The 18,897-nt window shown below is 47.6% G+C and overlaps 1 protein-coding gene across 1 annotated transcript in view; it reads right to left on the bottom strand.

Moving 5' to 3' along the window:
- LOC135821371 (dynein axonemal heavy chain 10-like) overlaps positions 1 to 18,743 on the bottom strand; it is a gene marked incomplete at its 5' end in the record, with an annotated part of 60,509 nt that extends 41,766 nt beyond the window's left edge. Inside the window, 12 exon segments of the mRNA XM_065334442.1 lie at positions 5,273 to 5,370; positions 9,672 to 9,905; positions 10,406 to 10,606; positions 12,274 to 12,510; positions 12,951 to 13,039; positions 13,469 to 13,604; positions 14,275 to 14,460; positions 14,959 to 15,129; positions 16,759 to 16,930; positions 17,614 to 17,840; positions 18,175 to 18,309; positions 18,591 to 18,743. Coding sequence (XP_065190514.1) covers positions 5,273 to 5,370; positions 9,672 to 9,905; positions 10,406 to 10,606; positions 12,274 to 12,510; positions 12,951 to 13,039; positions 13,469 to 13,604; positions 14,275 to 14,460; positions 14,959 to 15,129; positions 16,759 to 16,930; positions 17,614 to 17,840; positions 18,175 to 18,309; positions 18,591 to 18,743 — 2,039 coding nt within the window.
- Between the last annotated feature and the right edge of the window lie 154 nt (positions 18,744 to 18,897).

Genomic DNA, 18,897 nt, shown 5'->3' with positions numbered 1-18,897 from the left:
GTGGAAGCAGCAGTCGTTTGTCTTCTTTCCCGAACACGTAGTTATTCAAACCGTTGAGGGTTTGAATAAGAAAAGTCTTCAGCACCCTCGAATCAGTATTGTCTTCGTACTCCACAGCAGGTCCAATGAGGTCGGTGTAGAGCAGGACAAGTCTTCTGCCTTTCGTCAGATCCACAGCGAACGGGAACGTGTGAGATCCCTCGATCGTGTATGGCTTGAGAATAGTGCCCACACCCAGCACCAATGCGGGTGAGTCCTTCTTCAACAAGCACCGTTTATTCCTGGGTACCGAGACACTTATGCGGCTGGTGTGACGAGAGTAGGAAAACACAATGTCTCCGTGTCCTGCTCGTTTCAGAGTGGCATTGATAATAGACACCAAATCGTCTACATCGCTGTATGTTCCCGTCTTGATGGAAAGTCTATCCTCTTCTTCTTCTTCTTCTACACCATGTACCACATAGAGTTTGTTCGTTGCCTCGTCTATGTTCTCAAAGTGTACTTCAAACTGAGCCGATTCAACATGCAGGACTTTATCACGCGTATCGAGCTCCTTCACATTTAGAGTAAAGTTCGGTTTGTGCAATCCCCTGCTCACGCCCGACGTGTTGTTCGCCACTGTCAATATCACAGACATTCTGGTGTTGTGATGACACTCACTATAGATAGGTTTTATTTTTCATTTTCATCTCAAGAATGTAGTGTAGCATGTGTGCTATATATTATGTACAATCAAAGTAGCACTTTCATATATCGTAGTGTGCCATGAGTTCTGTGTGGATGCGCTGGATTGTGTGAGAAGATAAACTCTCTGCAAAGTGCAAATGACAGAACAACTTTGATGAAGTGCCGTTGAAGAATTGAGTACCACCAATACTATAATTGCAATCTTCGATTCCATTGGTCCTGGAAAATGGGACAGTGTCTAAGTTGGAATGTATCAAAATGGAGTTTACGTATAGAGTGAATAGGCCTTCTGAATTCCGAGCGTAACTTATGACACACTTTGTATCCAAGAGATCCGTCATACTCGACACAGGTTTATCCAAAGCCGCCGATAATTGGCTGACTACAGACGAAACGGGTATGTTGAATGATGAATGGCCGGGACGCGTGAAGTAGTTGCCACTTATGTGGGTGGCAGTGAACAACACGTACAAACTATCCAAGCTGAAATTTCCGACAGTATCGATATCGAATGCCTTCAATGCCATGTTTCTAGGGTCAGGTGCGTCCACTTGAATTACTTGGAACATTGCAAAAGACATGTTGTCGTGAAACAGATTGACGAATCGTTCTCTAATGGAAACTTCGCTGGGTTGTGTAATGTTGAGGTAGAAGTGATCGTCTCGGAACATGTCGATGCTGTTCACGTTGATTCTCTTGTCCTTCATGTCAACGAGATTTATCCCTCTGTATCTGTTTCTGCTCACCCTGGTGACGGATTCAAATCTGCTAGGATGAGAGTATATGTAGAGGTAGGCGTTTCTTCGAATGAGAGGTAGTAGATGAAACGGATCGGATAGGTTCTGATTTGATTGCGGACCCATGGGGCCTCTGGTTCCTTGAGGACCTATGGGGCCGATGATTCCTTGGAGACCCACGGGACCTCTGTTTCCTGGAGGACCGGTTGGACCGATGGTTCCTTGGGGACCCATGGGACCTGTGGTTCCTTGATCACCTTGCACACCACGTTCACCTTGTGGGCCGTCTTGCCCATCTTCTCCTCTAGGTCCAATCTCACCTTCAGGCCCGACCAATCCACGTTCTCCACGTGGTCCAACTTCACCTCTGGGACCTTCTGGACCAGGTATTCCTTGATCACCTTTTTGACCGCGTTCACCACCTTGCCCATCAGCTCCTCTAGGTCCAGTCTCACCTTCAGGACCGATCAATCCACGTTCTCCACGTGGACCAGCTTCACCTCTTGATCCATGAAGCCGACCAAACGCCTTCCATTTCGAGCTGAATTTCTTGTACACGATGAGCGTGGTTGCATCGAGATAGAAGTCACCATTTCTCCCTACAGAGTTCAGTGGCATGCCACCTCCGCTAAGCCATCCCAATCCCCGATCACCACGAGGTCCTTTCATCTTGCGCACAGTGTCCATACCAGTTTGCAATCTCGATGATGCTTGTTGGATTTCATTCTTGACCCAACCGGCAGGGACAGCACATGTCAAAGAACTATCATCGTACGCCAAATTACAGATGGAATGCTCGTTCATGTTGAGGTTAGCATCCATGGACACGGATCCATCTGTTTTCACGTGCAGCTCATCAGCTGCTATGGCTTGATCTGTGTAGCGCGTAGATCTGTTTTCCACATCTTCCACTTTGCTCTCATCGGCTTTCACCTCTTTCAGTTTCTCCACATCATGAACCAAGGTGTTTTCGGTGTCATCGTTCCCCACAACTGATTGTATTTCGGTAATATCATTCCGCATGCTTTGCATGTGCTTGAGGGAAGTCTCCTCCTCATCACTCCTATGGAAATGCGTAGCCCAGTACGCCATCTTCACACACACACACACACACACACACACACTGTTCTAATTATGATAGGAAATATTTTCTTTCTCAAATAAATCATTATGATACTCATGTGTGCTAGTGGTAATCTAATGAAGCGATGATATGTTAGCAAGAGAGAGAGAGAGAGAGAGAGAGAGAGAGAGTGAGAGAGCATGAAAAAAAAAAAAAAAAAAAAAAAAAAAAAAAAAAAAGGGTTAGGATATAAAGTCTTTCTGATCAATCAATGTGGTAAGATGACTAAGCATTTAGCAGATTCAAGTCCAGTGAATTGTCCGGTAGGGTGTCAGGGAGAGACGCTGCCGCCGCCACCGTTGTGTCAAACGCAATGTCAGCAGTCACGTTGTCAGCAGTGCTCCACTTCTTGAGGAATGCAATCACCAGTCGAGTCAATTCAGCCTCGGGAAGGTCTTGCACGGTGTCGTGATCCCTTTCACAAAGCCGTGAGTCTACAAACATCAGGGGGATTGCCGAAAGCCATGCCTTGAATTCGCACTTCTCCCTGTTGAAAGATATAGTGGAAGGATGCAGATAGAGCTGACACTCTTCGTTCATCGGGAAGTTGGGAACACCCTTGGTTGGCTTGAGATACAAAGCAGTCACACTCTTCCCTTGGTACATTGCAGGGAAGATGTTACTCCGTATCCTGTTGATATGTGGAGATCTCACGGCACGTCTCAAAGGTGTTGAGGTCTTCAGGAAGAATTGAATGAGATCGTCTTGTGAAGCCTGGACGTACAGCTTAAGTTGACCAAAGCGTCCTTCACATACCGTGCCATTGACAAGCATGCCCGGTAAATCACCGCGCGTATAGTAGAAATCGGTGCCAGGAGCAACATGATAGTCGTGGGCGGTCTTGCTGTACATTGCTTGAACACACTCTGCTGCCCCATCCGTAATAATGGTGGCGACACCTGGTAGTATGGTAGGACGAGGAGATGGCATCTTGATCTTAGGCAGAGGCTCCAGATTCGGATTACGGCTAGCACGTCGCTTGTAGAGACCGGGTTTCTTTATCGTCTTGATAGCGAACGGGTCAATACCCAAACAGTCCACAACATCTTCACCAGCAACAACAGCATCAGTGGCCATCATGATATCAGTCACGAGAGATCCAGTGAGATCCAGAGGGAGAGAGAGAGAGAGAGAAGGCTTGAGCAACGAAACAACAAAGGCAGTTGTGAGTGAATGGAGGACTGTGCTTGCACATATATACCCTTTTGACCGCCGCCGAGTTTGAAATAACATCCTATGGGAGGTGACGACCTTGGAGAACACGGTGAAATTGTTCAAGAATCAACCAATCAGAGGACACGGTGAGCAGATGATAAGATTTAACCAATCACAGCACGACTTGCACTTGACCTGTCGGAACATGTCTCGGTCATGACTGAACGTGTCTCGACCATGTCTCAGAACAGGTTCCCGAGAGTGTAAATCTCCAACGCATTGCTAACATCGATGACGTACTGCAGTCTTGGTAAATTGATAGAGTATGTTGGCAAGATCAGGTGGGAGAGAGGTCACGTGATCTACTAAATAATCCAGACTGTAGTCATGCCAACAATAGGCATCTATTAGAAGATGCATCATGGACAGGTCTGCAGGTGACATCAAGGACAAATTAACTTTCAGAGTGTTCAGCTGTCTAGCGGACAGAGGACCCTTGATGTGTTCCATGAGATGTAGAAGAAACATCAGTGGAAAACATGATGGAAGAGGTTGTGTAATGCGGCTGCTTCTCAACCATGATACATTACTGCGCGGTAAAGAAGATCGCAGTGTGCGCACTGCATCATGATCCTCATGAAGTATACACGATAATGCTATTGCATAGTTCATGCTTTTATAGCTGCTGGACTTCTTCATTGCTTGCAGTGCCTCTTGAACAGGGTGAAACTGTGCATGCGGTAAAGTGAAGTCGATCTTGTTGAGAAAATGTACAAGATGACGATTCACACCTTGAATGCGATCGGAATCCGTGTAGGTCTTTATGCTAGTACAACGCTCTCTCCACTTTACCTCGGGCATGTAAATGTCAGCCATTACCAATCCACACTGAGAACAAACTCTATGACCAGCATGCTCAACTTGTTCTTCACGATGATAACACACTTCTTCACTTTCCTCTATCTCCTTCTTCTTCTTCTTCTTCTTTTCCTCCAGCACACATTGCTTCTTTGAACGTACATAAGCATACAGGATCTCAAATTCAGAATCCATTTTCACTGCACCACAACAACTTGAAACTGACTGGATCATCATTCAAGAACACACCTTTTATACTTACATAATGATGACACCATATTACTTTATTGTTTAGGGTAGAGCATAACACCCCAATACATATTTTCAATAATACCCCCCTTTTTTTTTTGAGGTAGGGGCACCCCCTGGCACATATTTTTATCCGCAAAAAAACCGGGCCAAAAATAATTTTCACCGCAAAAATGGGGTACTATTAGTACCCCATTTTTCAATAATACCCCATTTTTTGGGACCCGGGCGCCCCCTGGCCCAGAACCCGCTCGTCCATTCCTACTCCCCCCCCCCCCCCTCGACCCCCTCCCCCGCATCCACCTCCCCAGCACACATACACAAAAAACTGCACGACCTATATCTGGTTCATCACCTATGGGCGGGATGGGAGTGGGGGTGGGGGTGGGGTGTCCCACCCTTCCCAGAAAAGGAAGGCTAAAAATCAAATATTTTACCCAACAGACATACAGAGTACACGTACCTGATTTCCGTGATGTGTCCTTTGTCAAGACTCTTCAGCGCGTTGCGTGCCTCTTCCAGAGCGGGCAAGGCGGCACTCAGCGATTCTTCAGCTTCGGCCTGTGAACACATACACATACATAGACAGACAGACAGACAGACAGACAGACAGACAGACAGACACGTCATATGACCATTGACCATTTAACGCCCATCACCGGAGGCAATGATAGCAATGCTACAGCAGAAGTCATAGCAACTTGTGCTGGGATTGCACCATTCAACAGCTTGCAAGGCTGAAGAATTGACCGCCACTATTCAGCCTGGTCTACACCACACAGCGATGAATAGACCGATCCCCTTATTATTGTCTGGGTTCGAGCAAGGGGGCAACTCCGCAGTCGCGTGGGATCCTGCTGCACACACGCGACCAACCTCACCTCAGCTGTGCGTGACTTCTCGCATGCGAAGTGCAGAGCACGCGAAATCTACATGCAGTGCAAGCCTGTCTACAAAAATGCCACAAGGACTTTTGATTTGAGCTGTTTTGTTTTTGTTTAGACGTCTTCCTTTTTACGACTTCAGGATGCCTTCTCAGGATCATTGCTGCGTTCCTCACTGTCAGAACAGGAGGACGAAGCAAACAAGCAAACTCCTTTCCTCGTGTGGAGCCACAGCGGCCTGGAGCAAGCGGATCCAGGCTATTCCCCGCGAGGAAGGACGTAGTTTTAGGGTCACTCTGAATATTTGAGTTGCAGCGATCATTTCGATCCCGAAATCGAAATCGTTTTGCCCAGCTCTACAAGGGCAGGACGAGTCCAGGAAACCAAACAGCCGTCCTACGGTGCCAGGTTTGCTTTTCGCAAGAGAGTGCAGTCTGGACGCCCTGCTCCCCATGCTCGCAAAACAGTATTTGCTGAGCCTAGTGCAGTTCGGTCATGGAAGTGCAGCGTCTGCATCACGAGCTCCCCATGCTCGCAAACCAGTATTTTGCTGAAAGGCAACGGCACTTTGAGTTGGAAAGGAACCTGGCTTAGTGCAGTTTGGTCCTGTAATGGAAGTGCAGCATCTGCATCAGGAACTGGCAGCAAGTAGAGCTCGTGTACAGAGTCTCGCGGAGCAGTCGGACGATGTGAGGACTGGGGTGAAGAAAGCCGAAAACAGCTTACGTACAATAACATAAAGAAAGACTCTGAGCCGCTCCAGTTTCTGACTGGTTTGCCTTCAGGTGTTTGGACCGCTCTGTGGGACTTCTTTGAGCCTAGCCGAGAAAATGTACTGCGCCGCGCCAGATCTGCGAAGACGGAAGCTGAGGGACGGCGGATACAGTTGGAGGTGGCCGTAAATCGCCAATGAGCATGTAATGGAGGATCAGCTGCTATTGGCATTGATGTGTCTAAGCCTGGGCCGAATGGAACAGAAGCTGGCATGCGTGGCACAAGTTTATCATCTGTTTCACGGTATATAGCTAGCTGAGCTGGAAAGATGTCTTGTTCCTCCGTTTGGGCATGATCCCCATTTGGGCGAGCTGGCGAGATGTTCAGTCATCAATGCCATGTACCGCAAGACATTCTGCATTGTGGATGAAACAGTTCTATTTTGCCATGCACTTAGGGTTCTCGCACCGGCACTGCACAACAAGACCCAACAGATCCTTGCGCTCTTATTTTCTCCCACGGTAACATTGCTGATCACAACACCCGGTAGCCAGTCGCAGATGCAACCAAATCAACCAGGTTCTCTTACTCTTTTTTTTCCAATACTGAAACCAAAGGTATACCAATATTTGCATCGAATGCTGATGATTTCAATACTGTCCACCAGTACAATGCATTACCAGACTGGCATATAATCTTGATATAAATATTATCCCTTTCGCAATCACTGTCATTGCTTTCTTAGATCTCCAATCATCAATATCGGACCATAAACCGTCTATCATCTTATATTATATCATCATTAGTATCCTGCTACTATCCTCCTCTAACGATGAGCTCGAAGAAACGAAACAGCTGTCTAGAGGTGTAAACAATATCTGTCAACGGAAGTGTCCTTGCTGTGCTGGTGTGTTTATGCTTCGAGCATTAGTTCGGCCAAGAGCGCATGGTGGTGGCGGGTTGAGGATGTAGTACAGCGGAGTATGACCGAAAGCTCTGTCACAATGTATTTTATTAGGAAGGTATAGAAACGGAAAAAAAACTATCTTCATCTTGGGCGTAAACAGCCCATCTCACATTAAATATACTAGAAAATAGTTCACTCGGAACATGCAGTCTTCCTAAGAGAGAGAGGGGGGGGGGGGGGGGCGGGGGAAATATTCATAGGTTCGAAAGAACCACACACACACTTTGCTGCAGACAGCGGCAAGCTTTGGCCCTCGTGCTTCGAAGAGGGAGCAATCCACTGCGCTACGCTTGCGATTAACAGCAAGCTTCGACTTTCCAAAGGTACGACTCATCACTGGCTCTGGGGTAATGTTCCTGGAACAAATGCCCCATTGCCGACTGAGGGCCAGGGAGCACGCAATCTGCCTTCCTGGGGGAGAAGTGTTCCAGCACAAGAAGCAGCACGAATACATGCTGACAAAGACCACCATCACCACCAGCCGGCACACAGCACACTGTTCATCAAACACCATCCACTCCTGCCATGTGTTTGCACTGTCCTCCTCTAGCTCTTCACGCTCAACAAATACCACGCACTGTTCATCGGTTTTTTTATTGCTTCCTCTGGGTTGGCTAGCCCTTCGACTTGACAAAACAGCGATCACCACTGCTATAGTCGCTTCCACCAGTGGCTTTTCCTGTCTTTGCAAGGTGTCCAAAGATGGCTGCTGTTGTCACTACAGGCAAATCAGAAGTACTTTAGTGGCTGATGTCCAACTAGATCGTTGGAAAATCGATTTTTCCACTTCAGGGCTGCTGATCGCGATCGCGACTTGATGACTTGGCAGCACCACGGTTACCTTCATAGAAGATGGCTCTGGAGAGGAAAAGGCAGACCAGAAAAAAGGTTACTATTATCTTCAGCACCAATCTCAAGGAGAAAGAAATACGGTCTGCTGTAGCCTAGGCACAAAATAAATCTCACAACACGATTCGCGATTCGAATATTTCAACAACAAAAAAACTCACCTCTGGAGTAACTCCTGTTTGTGGCCCGAGATCGTTCCCTCCCGCGCCTTGAAAAAATCCTGCAGCTGCATCACAGTCGACATGTCTCTCGGAGACTCTGCTCCTACCAGCAGGAGGTTCAGCACCGCTCGAAGCCATAGCAAACCACTTGAACTAAGCAGAAGACATTCCAAAACAAACCTGAAACACACTGTCAAAGATGCTGTCACGTTCAAAAACTAGCTCGATCGCGAGTGAGGTTGCCCCCGTGCTCGAACCCAGTATAATAAGGGGATCGGTCTATTGACTGACAGAGACAGACATACATACGCACACGTGCATACGACCACACACAGACATGAACACACACACACACACAAACACACACACACAAACACACACACACACACGTGCACACACACACACACACACATGCACACACACACACACACACACACACATGTGCACACACACACACACAAACACACACACTCACACACACACACACCTTGACCTTTGACCTTTGACGCCCATCGCCGGAGGCGATGATAGCAATGCTACGGCAGAAGCCATAGCAACTTGTGCTGGGATTACACCATTCAACAGCTTGCAAGGCTGAAGAATTGACCGTCACTATTCAGCCTGGTCTACACCATACAGCTATTTGGAGTGACATTTTCTGGCCAGTGAATCCCTTTTTTGGTCTTTTTCATTTTTCATTTTTTTTTTTTTTTTTTCCCGCACACACATCACACCACATACTCCGGCATGCACTGGCTGTTGGTAACCACCCAGGAGAATGAAAGAAAAGTCAGGAAGAGTCTGAGAAAGAGAAGAAAGACGTGTGTGACCATAATCGTCGGGAATCGAACCCGCAATCTATCGATTGGAAATCGCTGCACATACCACTGCACCATATGTGACACACACACACACACACACACACACACACACACACACACACACACACACACACACACACACACACACACATACACACATGTACACACACACACACACACACACGATAGCCAAACAGCTAGTACTACTGCACAGTCCCTAAAGCCCACAGTCAAACTAACACGCAACCAGCTTCTTGTCAGCACAAGAGCACAGAGTTCGTGCGAGAGTGAACAACCAAGCCATGCAAACCAACGCATTAAAATTTCTTCGTGTACGGACAAAAGATTTTCACCAAGCTAAGCTGGTTGTGTTTCCCACTACAAATGTATAGCCGGTTGTAACACGAACGCACAAACTTTACTTTATACATATTTTTTATTTTTTACACGTCCAGCCGAGTCTCACCTTTTCCACGGCAATGACCTTATTCTGCTCCTCAATCTCGGCGCTCTTAGCAATGGCCACTTGCTGCTTCTCCTCGGCCAGGCCTTTGCGCTGCACGATCTCCTCGAGCAGTGTTTCACAGGCCTGGGTCTTCTCCTTGACAGCGACCTGCTGAACAGCCAGCTTCTTTCCCATCTCGCTTATGGCCTCGGCGGCGTCGTTTAGCTTCTGCAAGCCGCTTGTAAGACGAGACGACTGCCGGCGGTGTGCAGTGGAGTAGAGCGAGCAGCAGGGTGGAGAGTGTTTTTAAAGTAAGAGGGAAAGCAGGAGAACAAAGATTAAACTCAGACATCAGACATCAGACTATTGGGTCTCAGCTACCATGCCTTGGATCTCCTCTTGTAGATCGTTGAGTAGGCGTTCACCTTGTGCAGCCTGCTCTAATTGACAGCTAGTGAATTTCCACAAGCCTACAGCCTCTGTTAATGCAAAGCCCCCAGAGAGCGCATGTGGAGGTGGAGGTGGAATTGCTCTTTTGATAATGCCGAAAGCTACTGCCTACCTACTGATCTAGAGCCAGATATGTTTGAAGTTTGAACAAGAGTGCTGTGCAAAGTGAAGAATATGTACGCACATACACGTACACATGCTCATGCACATGCACACACGTGCGTACGCATACATACTACTCGCAATCCCTCAACACACCGAGAAAAACAAAAAACACTTTGAGGCAATGTGTGCATGATCCAGACCTGATCGGAAACTTTCTTTTTCTTCTCATCCAGCAGTCTCATGTAGGTGTTGATGAAGTCCAGGTAGTTCTTCGGTGTGACACAGTTGACCCGGCGTAGCTTGCGCAGGAACATGTCGCTGTTCTCGCCAACGGACATGTGAACAAACACTACGTGTGCCACGATGGATTCCTTTAGCGTCTCGCTATCGATGTGCGTACACTGTGCGTGTGAAGAGAGAGAGAGAGAGAGAGAGAGAGAGAGAGAGAGAGAGAGAGAGTTGGGAAAGATTGACAGGCAAGTAGGCAAACGGAGACTTGGACAGACACAACAACATGAGCTCGACTTATTTTTACAAGCGGGTACTCGTTCTGAAGAGTACTCGAACATGGTCTTGCATGGTCTTGCATGGTCTTGCATGGCGAAACTTTACAAACTAGAAAAATAGTACTTTAGTGACCCACAAAAGCCCATGCGCTTATTAGCGAGTTTTGACAAATTGGAAATTTTTTGAAGGTCGATTGGTGTCACATAATTATAGGAGCATACGGTTGTAATCAAGTTACCAGTGTGGAATTTGCAAATTGCACACTAAATCCAGTAAATATGGTACAATGGTGGTGTCAGTGTGTCGCGGGATTGGGTTCACTTATACCGTATATTCTCTATTATAAGCGCCGTGCTTATATTTTTCAACACCCCTCTACCCCGTGCTTACATTGGAGACCCCCCCCCCCCCCCCCCGCGCTTATATTGGAGACCGCGCTTATATTTTTTCAATCAATACATCCATACGGAGCAAGAAGAAATACATGCTGGATATCATGCATGCAGCATTGATTTCCACCAAGACCGTGCTAATAATAGAGACTGTGCTTATAATGTTTCGAAAGGTGCTCACGGTGTGCTAGTATTAGAGGCTGTGCTAGTGATGGAGACCTGTGCTTATACAGTCAACTTTGCGAATAACGACATTCGGCGGGGCATCAGAAAAGTGTCCTTATTCGCGAAGTGTCGTTATATCCGAAGTCCCATTTGAATGTATGTGAACCCATATTTTGTATAGTATGACATGCATATCGAAATGAAGCTCTTTTCATGCTCTACGTCAATTTGTACTTTACTTTCGTATTGCAATTGAAAGGAACAATAAAGTCAATATCCAAGGGAAATATATTGAAAAATTAACCTTTTGGAGCCATCTGCAGGGACATGTTCATGTACATGTATGAAGATTAATGTGCAATCATGTACAACATAGGTGTGCTGATCATTCCAACTATTTTGAAGAAAAGAAAAAAGAAAAAGCACCCCCCCCCCCCCCCCTGGCTGTATCTTCTTGTACATGTATGTGTGCCTTATCCATCGCCACGGGTTCTGGTACTTCTGCATGACACTTGACAGGTACTTGAAATAGCTGTCAAAAAGCCAGAAAGTCGTTATTCAAGCAGTGAATATGACCTCGGGGCACTAAAATCATGTCGCTATTCGCGAATTGTCGTTATTCAGATAGTCGTTATATCCGAAGTTAAATGTATACAGTCAGATGGGACTTTGCTCTGGGCATGGAAATGCTGTCGTTATTCGCGAATTGTCGTTATATCCGAAGTCGTTATTAGCGAAGTTGACTGTAATAGAGAATATACGGTATGCCCATGTGCTTCTGTGTGAGGGTGCCCGGATATAGGCACATGTGCTTTAATGTCCGTCACTACAGGTACGTTATTCTGGAACGAAGAAATAGTCAACATCACTCAAGTATTCACTCTGGGGTTTTTCATGAGCACTCAAACTAAATAAATTCTTGTATTCAGATGAGTACAATCACACACGCACGCACACGCGCACGCACACACACACACACACACACACACACACAGAGCACTTACATCACCCAGAAAGACGGACGCGACGGCGTGCAGCGCCTGTTTGGGCCATGGCATGAACCAGTCGATAACCGTGTTGCTAACCAGACCGGGAAAGTTACGACAGCGCGTACGCAGTGTGTCACCCGACGGAGACATTGCCAGCACAATGTGAAGGTTGTTAGCGCATTTCTTGACGAAATACGACCAGATACTCTCTCGGGCCGGGCTGGATCCGGCCTTCATTGCTTCGTCACGTGTCTGTGTGCACAACGGATAGATGGATATGGACATACACAAATGCATGCACAGATAGACAGATATACAAACACACCAGAATCATATGCTGTACAGCATCCTCCCCCACGCACACACGGAACGCACGAGCTCAAAAATGGGCATTGCCCGAAAATTATACTCGAAAAGTTGTACCCCCCCCCCCCCCCCCCAGCAGTAACAACATACCAGAAACATCAACTACTCCTGGGTTTGATATCGAACTGGTCAGCATGAACAGTCGCCACCCTAAATACCCACACGTCTGCTCTGAGCTACGGACATTTACCAAAATAGGAACGGTGTCAGGATTGGGGCAGCTTTGTCAAGAGGAGGGAGGGGAGGGGGAGGGGGAGGGGAGGGGGAGTGGGAGGGGAGGGGGAGGGGAGGGGAGGGGGAGGGGAGGGGGAGGGGGGGGGGTGTACCTGATTTAGCAGACTGTCTTTTTCATCGTCGGCAAACAATGCTGGTACCATTCCTGATGTCAACATGTTGTTGATCAATTCCAGGAATCCTGCACCAAAACAAGAACACACACGCATGCACACACACACTCACACACACACACACACACACACACACACACACACACACACACACACACACGCACACACGCACGCACAACAATGGCATCAAGACATGTACGTACACATGTGCATGATACGTCCGAGAGCAAACAGACAGACAGACAGACAGACAGAGACATGGAGAAAGATGTAGAAGATAGACAAAGAAGAGAGACAGATGGACAAACAGACAGCATGACAAATGGAGAAAGATAGACAACTAGAAGGAAAACAGGAAGTATAAAACGTCCTACATGCATACACACACATACACCATACACACACACACACACACACACACACACACACACACGCACGCACACACACACACACACACACACACACACACACACATGCGCGCGCGCGCGAACACATACCTTCCTGTGCGACGTGCGCATCCGTGAAGAGGAAGACGACTTTCTTGTTCTCCAAACCCAGTTTGTTATAGAGCACTTTGAGGTCTTCACGGAACTCGGGCTCTCCATAGCCACGGCTGAGAGTTATCTCAAATACCTACAGGTCACAAACATGATACGCAATGGAGAAACTGCTACAGGTACTATATTACACCTTCCTAAGGGGCCATCCGGAATTATCGATAATTTTCACGGAACGAAAAAGTTTAGTTATGAGAAAGGGAGTTTGTCCGGTTGAAAACTTCGTCCATGGATCATAAGGGTGTATAGAAAAGCTGGACAAATCGACATTAGTCCGGCATTTAATTTAGTCCAAAAGTTCCTAGGACGAAAAAGACGAAATTAAATTCCAGACGAATATTTCTGCTTATAGAGTATTAACGTTTTCGCTATGTTTGTGACAATGACAATGCCAAACAAGCACAACAGTGTGTCTGTAATGCACAGTGTTTGTCGCAGCATTGTCTCTCTCCGTACTGTCTCTCTCCGTACTGTCTCTCTCCATACTGTCTCTCTCCATACTGTCTCTCTCCATACTGTCTCTCTCCATACTGTCTCCCTCTATACTGTCTCTCTCCGTACTGTCTCTCTCCGTACTGTCTCTCTCCATACTGTCTCTCTCCATACTGTCTCTCTCCCGTCCGTATTTTATACGTGCATGCTCGATGTAAATAAATCAGTCTTTTTTTCTTGTCCTGCAATGGACTCCTGCGTGGCTTGCACCTCACACCCAGATGTTACTAACATCACACCCAGACGTTACTCACCTCACACCCGGCCGTGAACGCGGCCAATTTAGTCAAGCTCTGCTTTCCGGAGCCGCCCACACCAACCAGGAGGCAGTGGCCTTCGTCCATGCGTATCACACGGTGGATACGTGTCAAGTGCTCCAGGGCATCGTCAAACAGGACCAGGTTCATGGGTGGGTTGTCGAAGTTATGCTCTTCAAGTTGCTGTTTGCCGTGGTGGGCCGTAGGTACGGTGGTGGTAACACAGACAGAGGTGGATGGACGGACAGACAGACAGACGGATGGATGGATGGACGGACAGACGGGTGGATGGACCGACAGACAAGCAGATGGATAGACGGACGGACGGACGGGCGGATAGACAGACAGACATACAGAGCAGACAGACAGACAGACAGATAGACAGACAGACAGGCAGGCAGGCAGACATACACACAGACAGAGCAGGCAGTTAAATATACCATCTGATAAGGTGATGACAAAAGGAGAAGGAAAACGTTCAACACCGATAACTAGATATGTCTTCTTGGCTGAGAAGTTTCCATATGTACAGCTACTGCAACAATCATGTGCTAACACACACACGCACACACGCACACACAAACGCACACAAGCACACACACACACACGCACGCACACGCGCACACACACACACACACACACACACACACACACACATGTATGACGGGTACAGGCGCTCACCGATTCGAAGACTTTCTTGGCTGTCTCGTAGTCAGCTACAGCCTTGTAGAGTCTAGGTTGGTTAGGATCGGCAGCACCTGCAGCAGAAAAGTCTCCGAAGAGAATAGGATCCTTCAGCACCTCCTCTTGATGCGACGGGAAGTACTCCGACAGGATTGACTCGATATGACCCTGGCCAAAGACAGACGTGGATAAAAATATTTTTTTATTAAAATAAATAAAAAAACTTGAATTATCCATAAATGGACTCGGATGGTCAGATGGTCAGTGTCGTACAATGTTATCACATGAGCTGATTGTTTAGTAACTGGTGGTGTTAGTGGATATTATAGCTAAACTTGTAGTTTTTTGGTTCTTTTTCTTAAGGCTGTGTTTACATGAGAAATTTCAACCCGGGTCGAGTTCAGCCCGGGTTGAAAGTCTGTACGATAGACAAAAGAGGTGAGCGTTTACATGAAGACAGTTGACCCGGGTCAAATACTGATATGCCGCCAAAAGTCCACTTCTACAGTTCCGTATAGTCACGTGAATCCTTTCGCGCGAAATTTGCATCTGCAGCGCTGTTCAAACCTGGCGCGAGATACGCACAGAAGTACGTTTGTACGATTTTCTTGACCCGGGTTGATTTCAACCCTCCCCTTGGGGGGAGGGTTGAAATCAACCCGGGGCGAAATTTCAACCCGGGTCAAGCGCAATGCGTCATGTAAACGCGCCATTCACTTTGTGCACATGGCGGGTTGAAATCTGACCCGGGTCGAACTCAACCCGGGTTGAAACGCTTCATGTAAACACAGCCTTACTATAAATTGATCCATAAGTTGAGGGAATGAAAGAGGGAAAAGTCTGAAGAAAAAAATTGACTGTCACCACCTGGAATAAATTATCTTGTTCGTTCCGAGAGAGAACTCACGACGGCCGCTAACACCCGGTAAACGCTAGCGGCAGATGCAGCGCCTAACGGTGTGAGTGTGGGGACAAGTCTCACAACCACCGGCACAAGTGGCGTGAAACCCCACTACAGTCCATTCAGAAAAAGATGGACTTCTAGCTTTTGGCCATAAATGGGTCAAACTTTGAGTTTTTTTAGAATTTTTTTCTGCAATCCCCTATGGAATCCTCTTCCAATTATGTTTCTGAAGTCTATTTGTCCAAAAAGCAAGCCATAACAAGAATAGGATATCAGCCAGGTTTTGCCCCAGAAGCATTGAATTGGAAAAAACCATCAAAATCCAGGCCGTTTGACCCTGCCTGCAACAGTGCATTGTGGGGTTCGAACCCCAGTTCAGGTCCCCTTTTTGGACTCTTTTTCAAAGTTCAAATTTCGCAGCACTGCACTGTGTACAATGAAATCACGAAAAATCGCCAAATACGGGAGCTCGCCAGAGCCAGGGCCCATCTTTTTCTGAATGGACTGTAACCACATCCATGTATCCATGTCCCCTGTGCCTGGCCACGAGTCACCAGTTGTGCCTGGCCACGACTGGTGACTCTGTCGTGCTTTTGTGAAATATCCGAAATTTTCCAAAAATTTAAAAATTCTTGCCAATCAGCCCAAAATGGCCGGATTTATGACGTCAGAGAGATAGACTTTGTATGGGAGTGGATGGAGTAGATTGGGTGCAGCATGACAAGGACCATGGGTAGAATAGGAAGATGCTCCGAACCAAAGGGGTATGGAAGGGAAATGCACGCACGCACACACGCACACACACGCGCGCGCACGCAGCCCTCCCCCCCCCCCCCCCCCCCACACACACACAAACACACTCTCTCTCTCCGTCTAGACTCCTTTGGACTAACCTGAACCAGAGCTTTGTCTTTCTCCGTGGTGAGGCGATCAAAGAAGATGCGCATACCTTCATTGCGCCAACATCTGACATACATGGCTGGTTTCTCGAAACAAGACGGAGTTGTCAAGCACAGTCCGTGAGTGATGCGCGACAAATCTCGCAAGTTAAAAATGTAGTGAAACCTGGCAGATACACAGGGAAAAACCAGATTCACAGCCGGGTTTTGACTCGATCCTAGGCAAATCTCACCGTTGGAAAGTGCCAATGAAGCCATGCACATACACGGACAAAACCAGATTCAGCCAGGTTTCGATGGGTTTCGATAGCAGAATCTCAGAGGTGTAAACGCCAAGAGAGCAAAGCCAGGCAAACACAAATGGAAACTGGCGTGTTCATTCCTATCAGGTTCGGCCTCGTTTTCTCTGTGCTGCGCTGGCGAGTCCACAGAGGACGAAACAGTTCTGTCCACAGATTGAGTATGTTGTGAGTCACAAACAATTCCCCGGAACCCCCTAAATTTCACCAAATGTACAACTGAAAATTTTCAAAAAATGAAGCAAAATCCTGCATTTTGAGCGAAAAAAAGGGGGGGGGGTTCCGGGCACCCAGGAACCCATACGGGGCACGCGCCTGATTCCCATGCCCAGAGCAAAGCCCCATCTACCTGTATACATATAATGGGACTTTGGGTATAACGACACTTCACGAATAACGACACTTTTCTGACGCCCGGCCGAGTGTCGTTATACGCAAAGTTGACTATATCAGCTATTCAGTTTGGGCTAAACTGGACCCTCTCCCGTAGAGATTTCTGGACCCTCTCCCGTAGAGATTTCTGGACCCGAACCTGTTCTACTATACTCACTTGCTGGGTGTCGGTGGGAGATCACGTACGATCTTAGCGTACAGATCCATGGTCGCCGTGGTGAGTTTCTCACTGAGATCGTGTACTGACTTGGCAAACGGCTTGGTGTGCCCCTTCAGTATGGAGCAGAAGATGTGATGCAGACTCAGCTGCGACGGGAATGTAATGTTGTAGGTACTGAACAGCGAGATGAAACGCGGGTCAACCTCGTTACGACCTCCACCGGGCTGCAGATGGGCAGTGAGGAGAAAGACAGAGAATGATGATGAGTTTCACGGAGGGAGCACGTATAGAAACAGAACTTGCGTATGTGTACATCAGACAAACTAGTACACACACGTGTGCACTCGCACACCCTATGCCACATGCACGTACAGCGCTGGGAACTGAAACTGAAATCCGACCCCCTAGCGTCTCGTACGAATCGCTAACGCGGCTAGCGCACCGCTAGGGGGGGGGGGGGGGGGTGGGGGTTCAGATTTCAGTTCCCAGCACTGTACATGTATACATGCACACATGCCAACACAGAGGTAAGTGGATACATGTTTTAGCTATTCTTACCTTTCCCATGGCGGCAATGTAGCCGATATCTCGCAGGAACTTCCAAGAAAGATCTTTTCCACGGTCAAACATACCACCACGCTCTAACAGTAGTTTTAGCAGAGCAACCGGTTGTTGGGTGCCGTATGTGTCCACCTGGGAGAGGGAGAGAGAGAGAGAGGGAGGGAGAGAGAGAGAGAGAGAGAGAGAGAGAGAGAGAGAGAGAGAGAGAGAGAGAGAGAGAGAGAGAGAGAGAGAGAGAGAGAGAGAGAGAGAGAGAGAGGAGGGAGAGAGAGAGAGAGAGAGAGAGAGAGAGAGAGAGAGAGAGAGAGAGAGAGAGAGAGAGAGAGAGAGAGGGGCTTCATATCACATAAACGTTCTTCAAAGGACTTCAACCACCAGCACTCCAATACCAGCTCTGCCGAATGTAGACATACCTGAGGCATATTCATGTCATCAATGAAGACTATCAATCTCTTGCCGGGTGGAGGGCCAAACGAATCCTTTGTTCTCTTCTCAACGTTTGCCTCCAGATTGCGCTGCACATCCATGGAGGTCGTTCGTGACGAGAAGTTGATGTTCAACAGCAGCTGCAAGGGAACAAGATAAGGTGAGGGAATGGGAGTAGTCGAATGAGTCGAAAATATCCTAGTGGTGACGAATCGCAAAGAAGAGTGTGTATTGTTATATGCTGAGCACCGTCCGGGGGATAAACAAAGGGATGGGAGAGAGGGGGTGGGGGGT

Source organism: Sycon ciliatum, chromosome 7 (assembly GCF_964019385.1).
Source record: "Sycon ciliatum chromosome 7, ocSycCili1.1, whole genome shotgun sequence".
Lineage (NCBI taxonomy): Eukaryota > Metazoa > Porifera > Calcarea > Leucosolenida > Sycettidae > Sycon > Sycon ciliatum.
The sequence above is the reverse complement of the archived record's forward strand: the minus strand, read 5'-3'. Positions and strand labels throughout refer to the sequence as shown.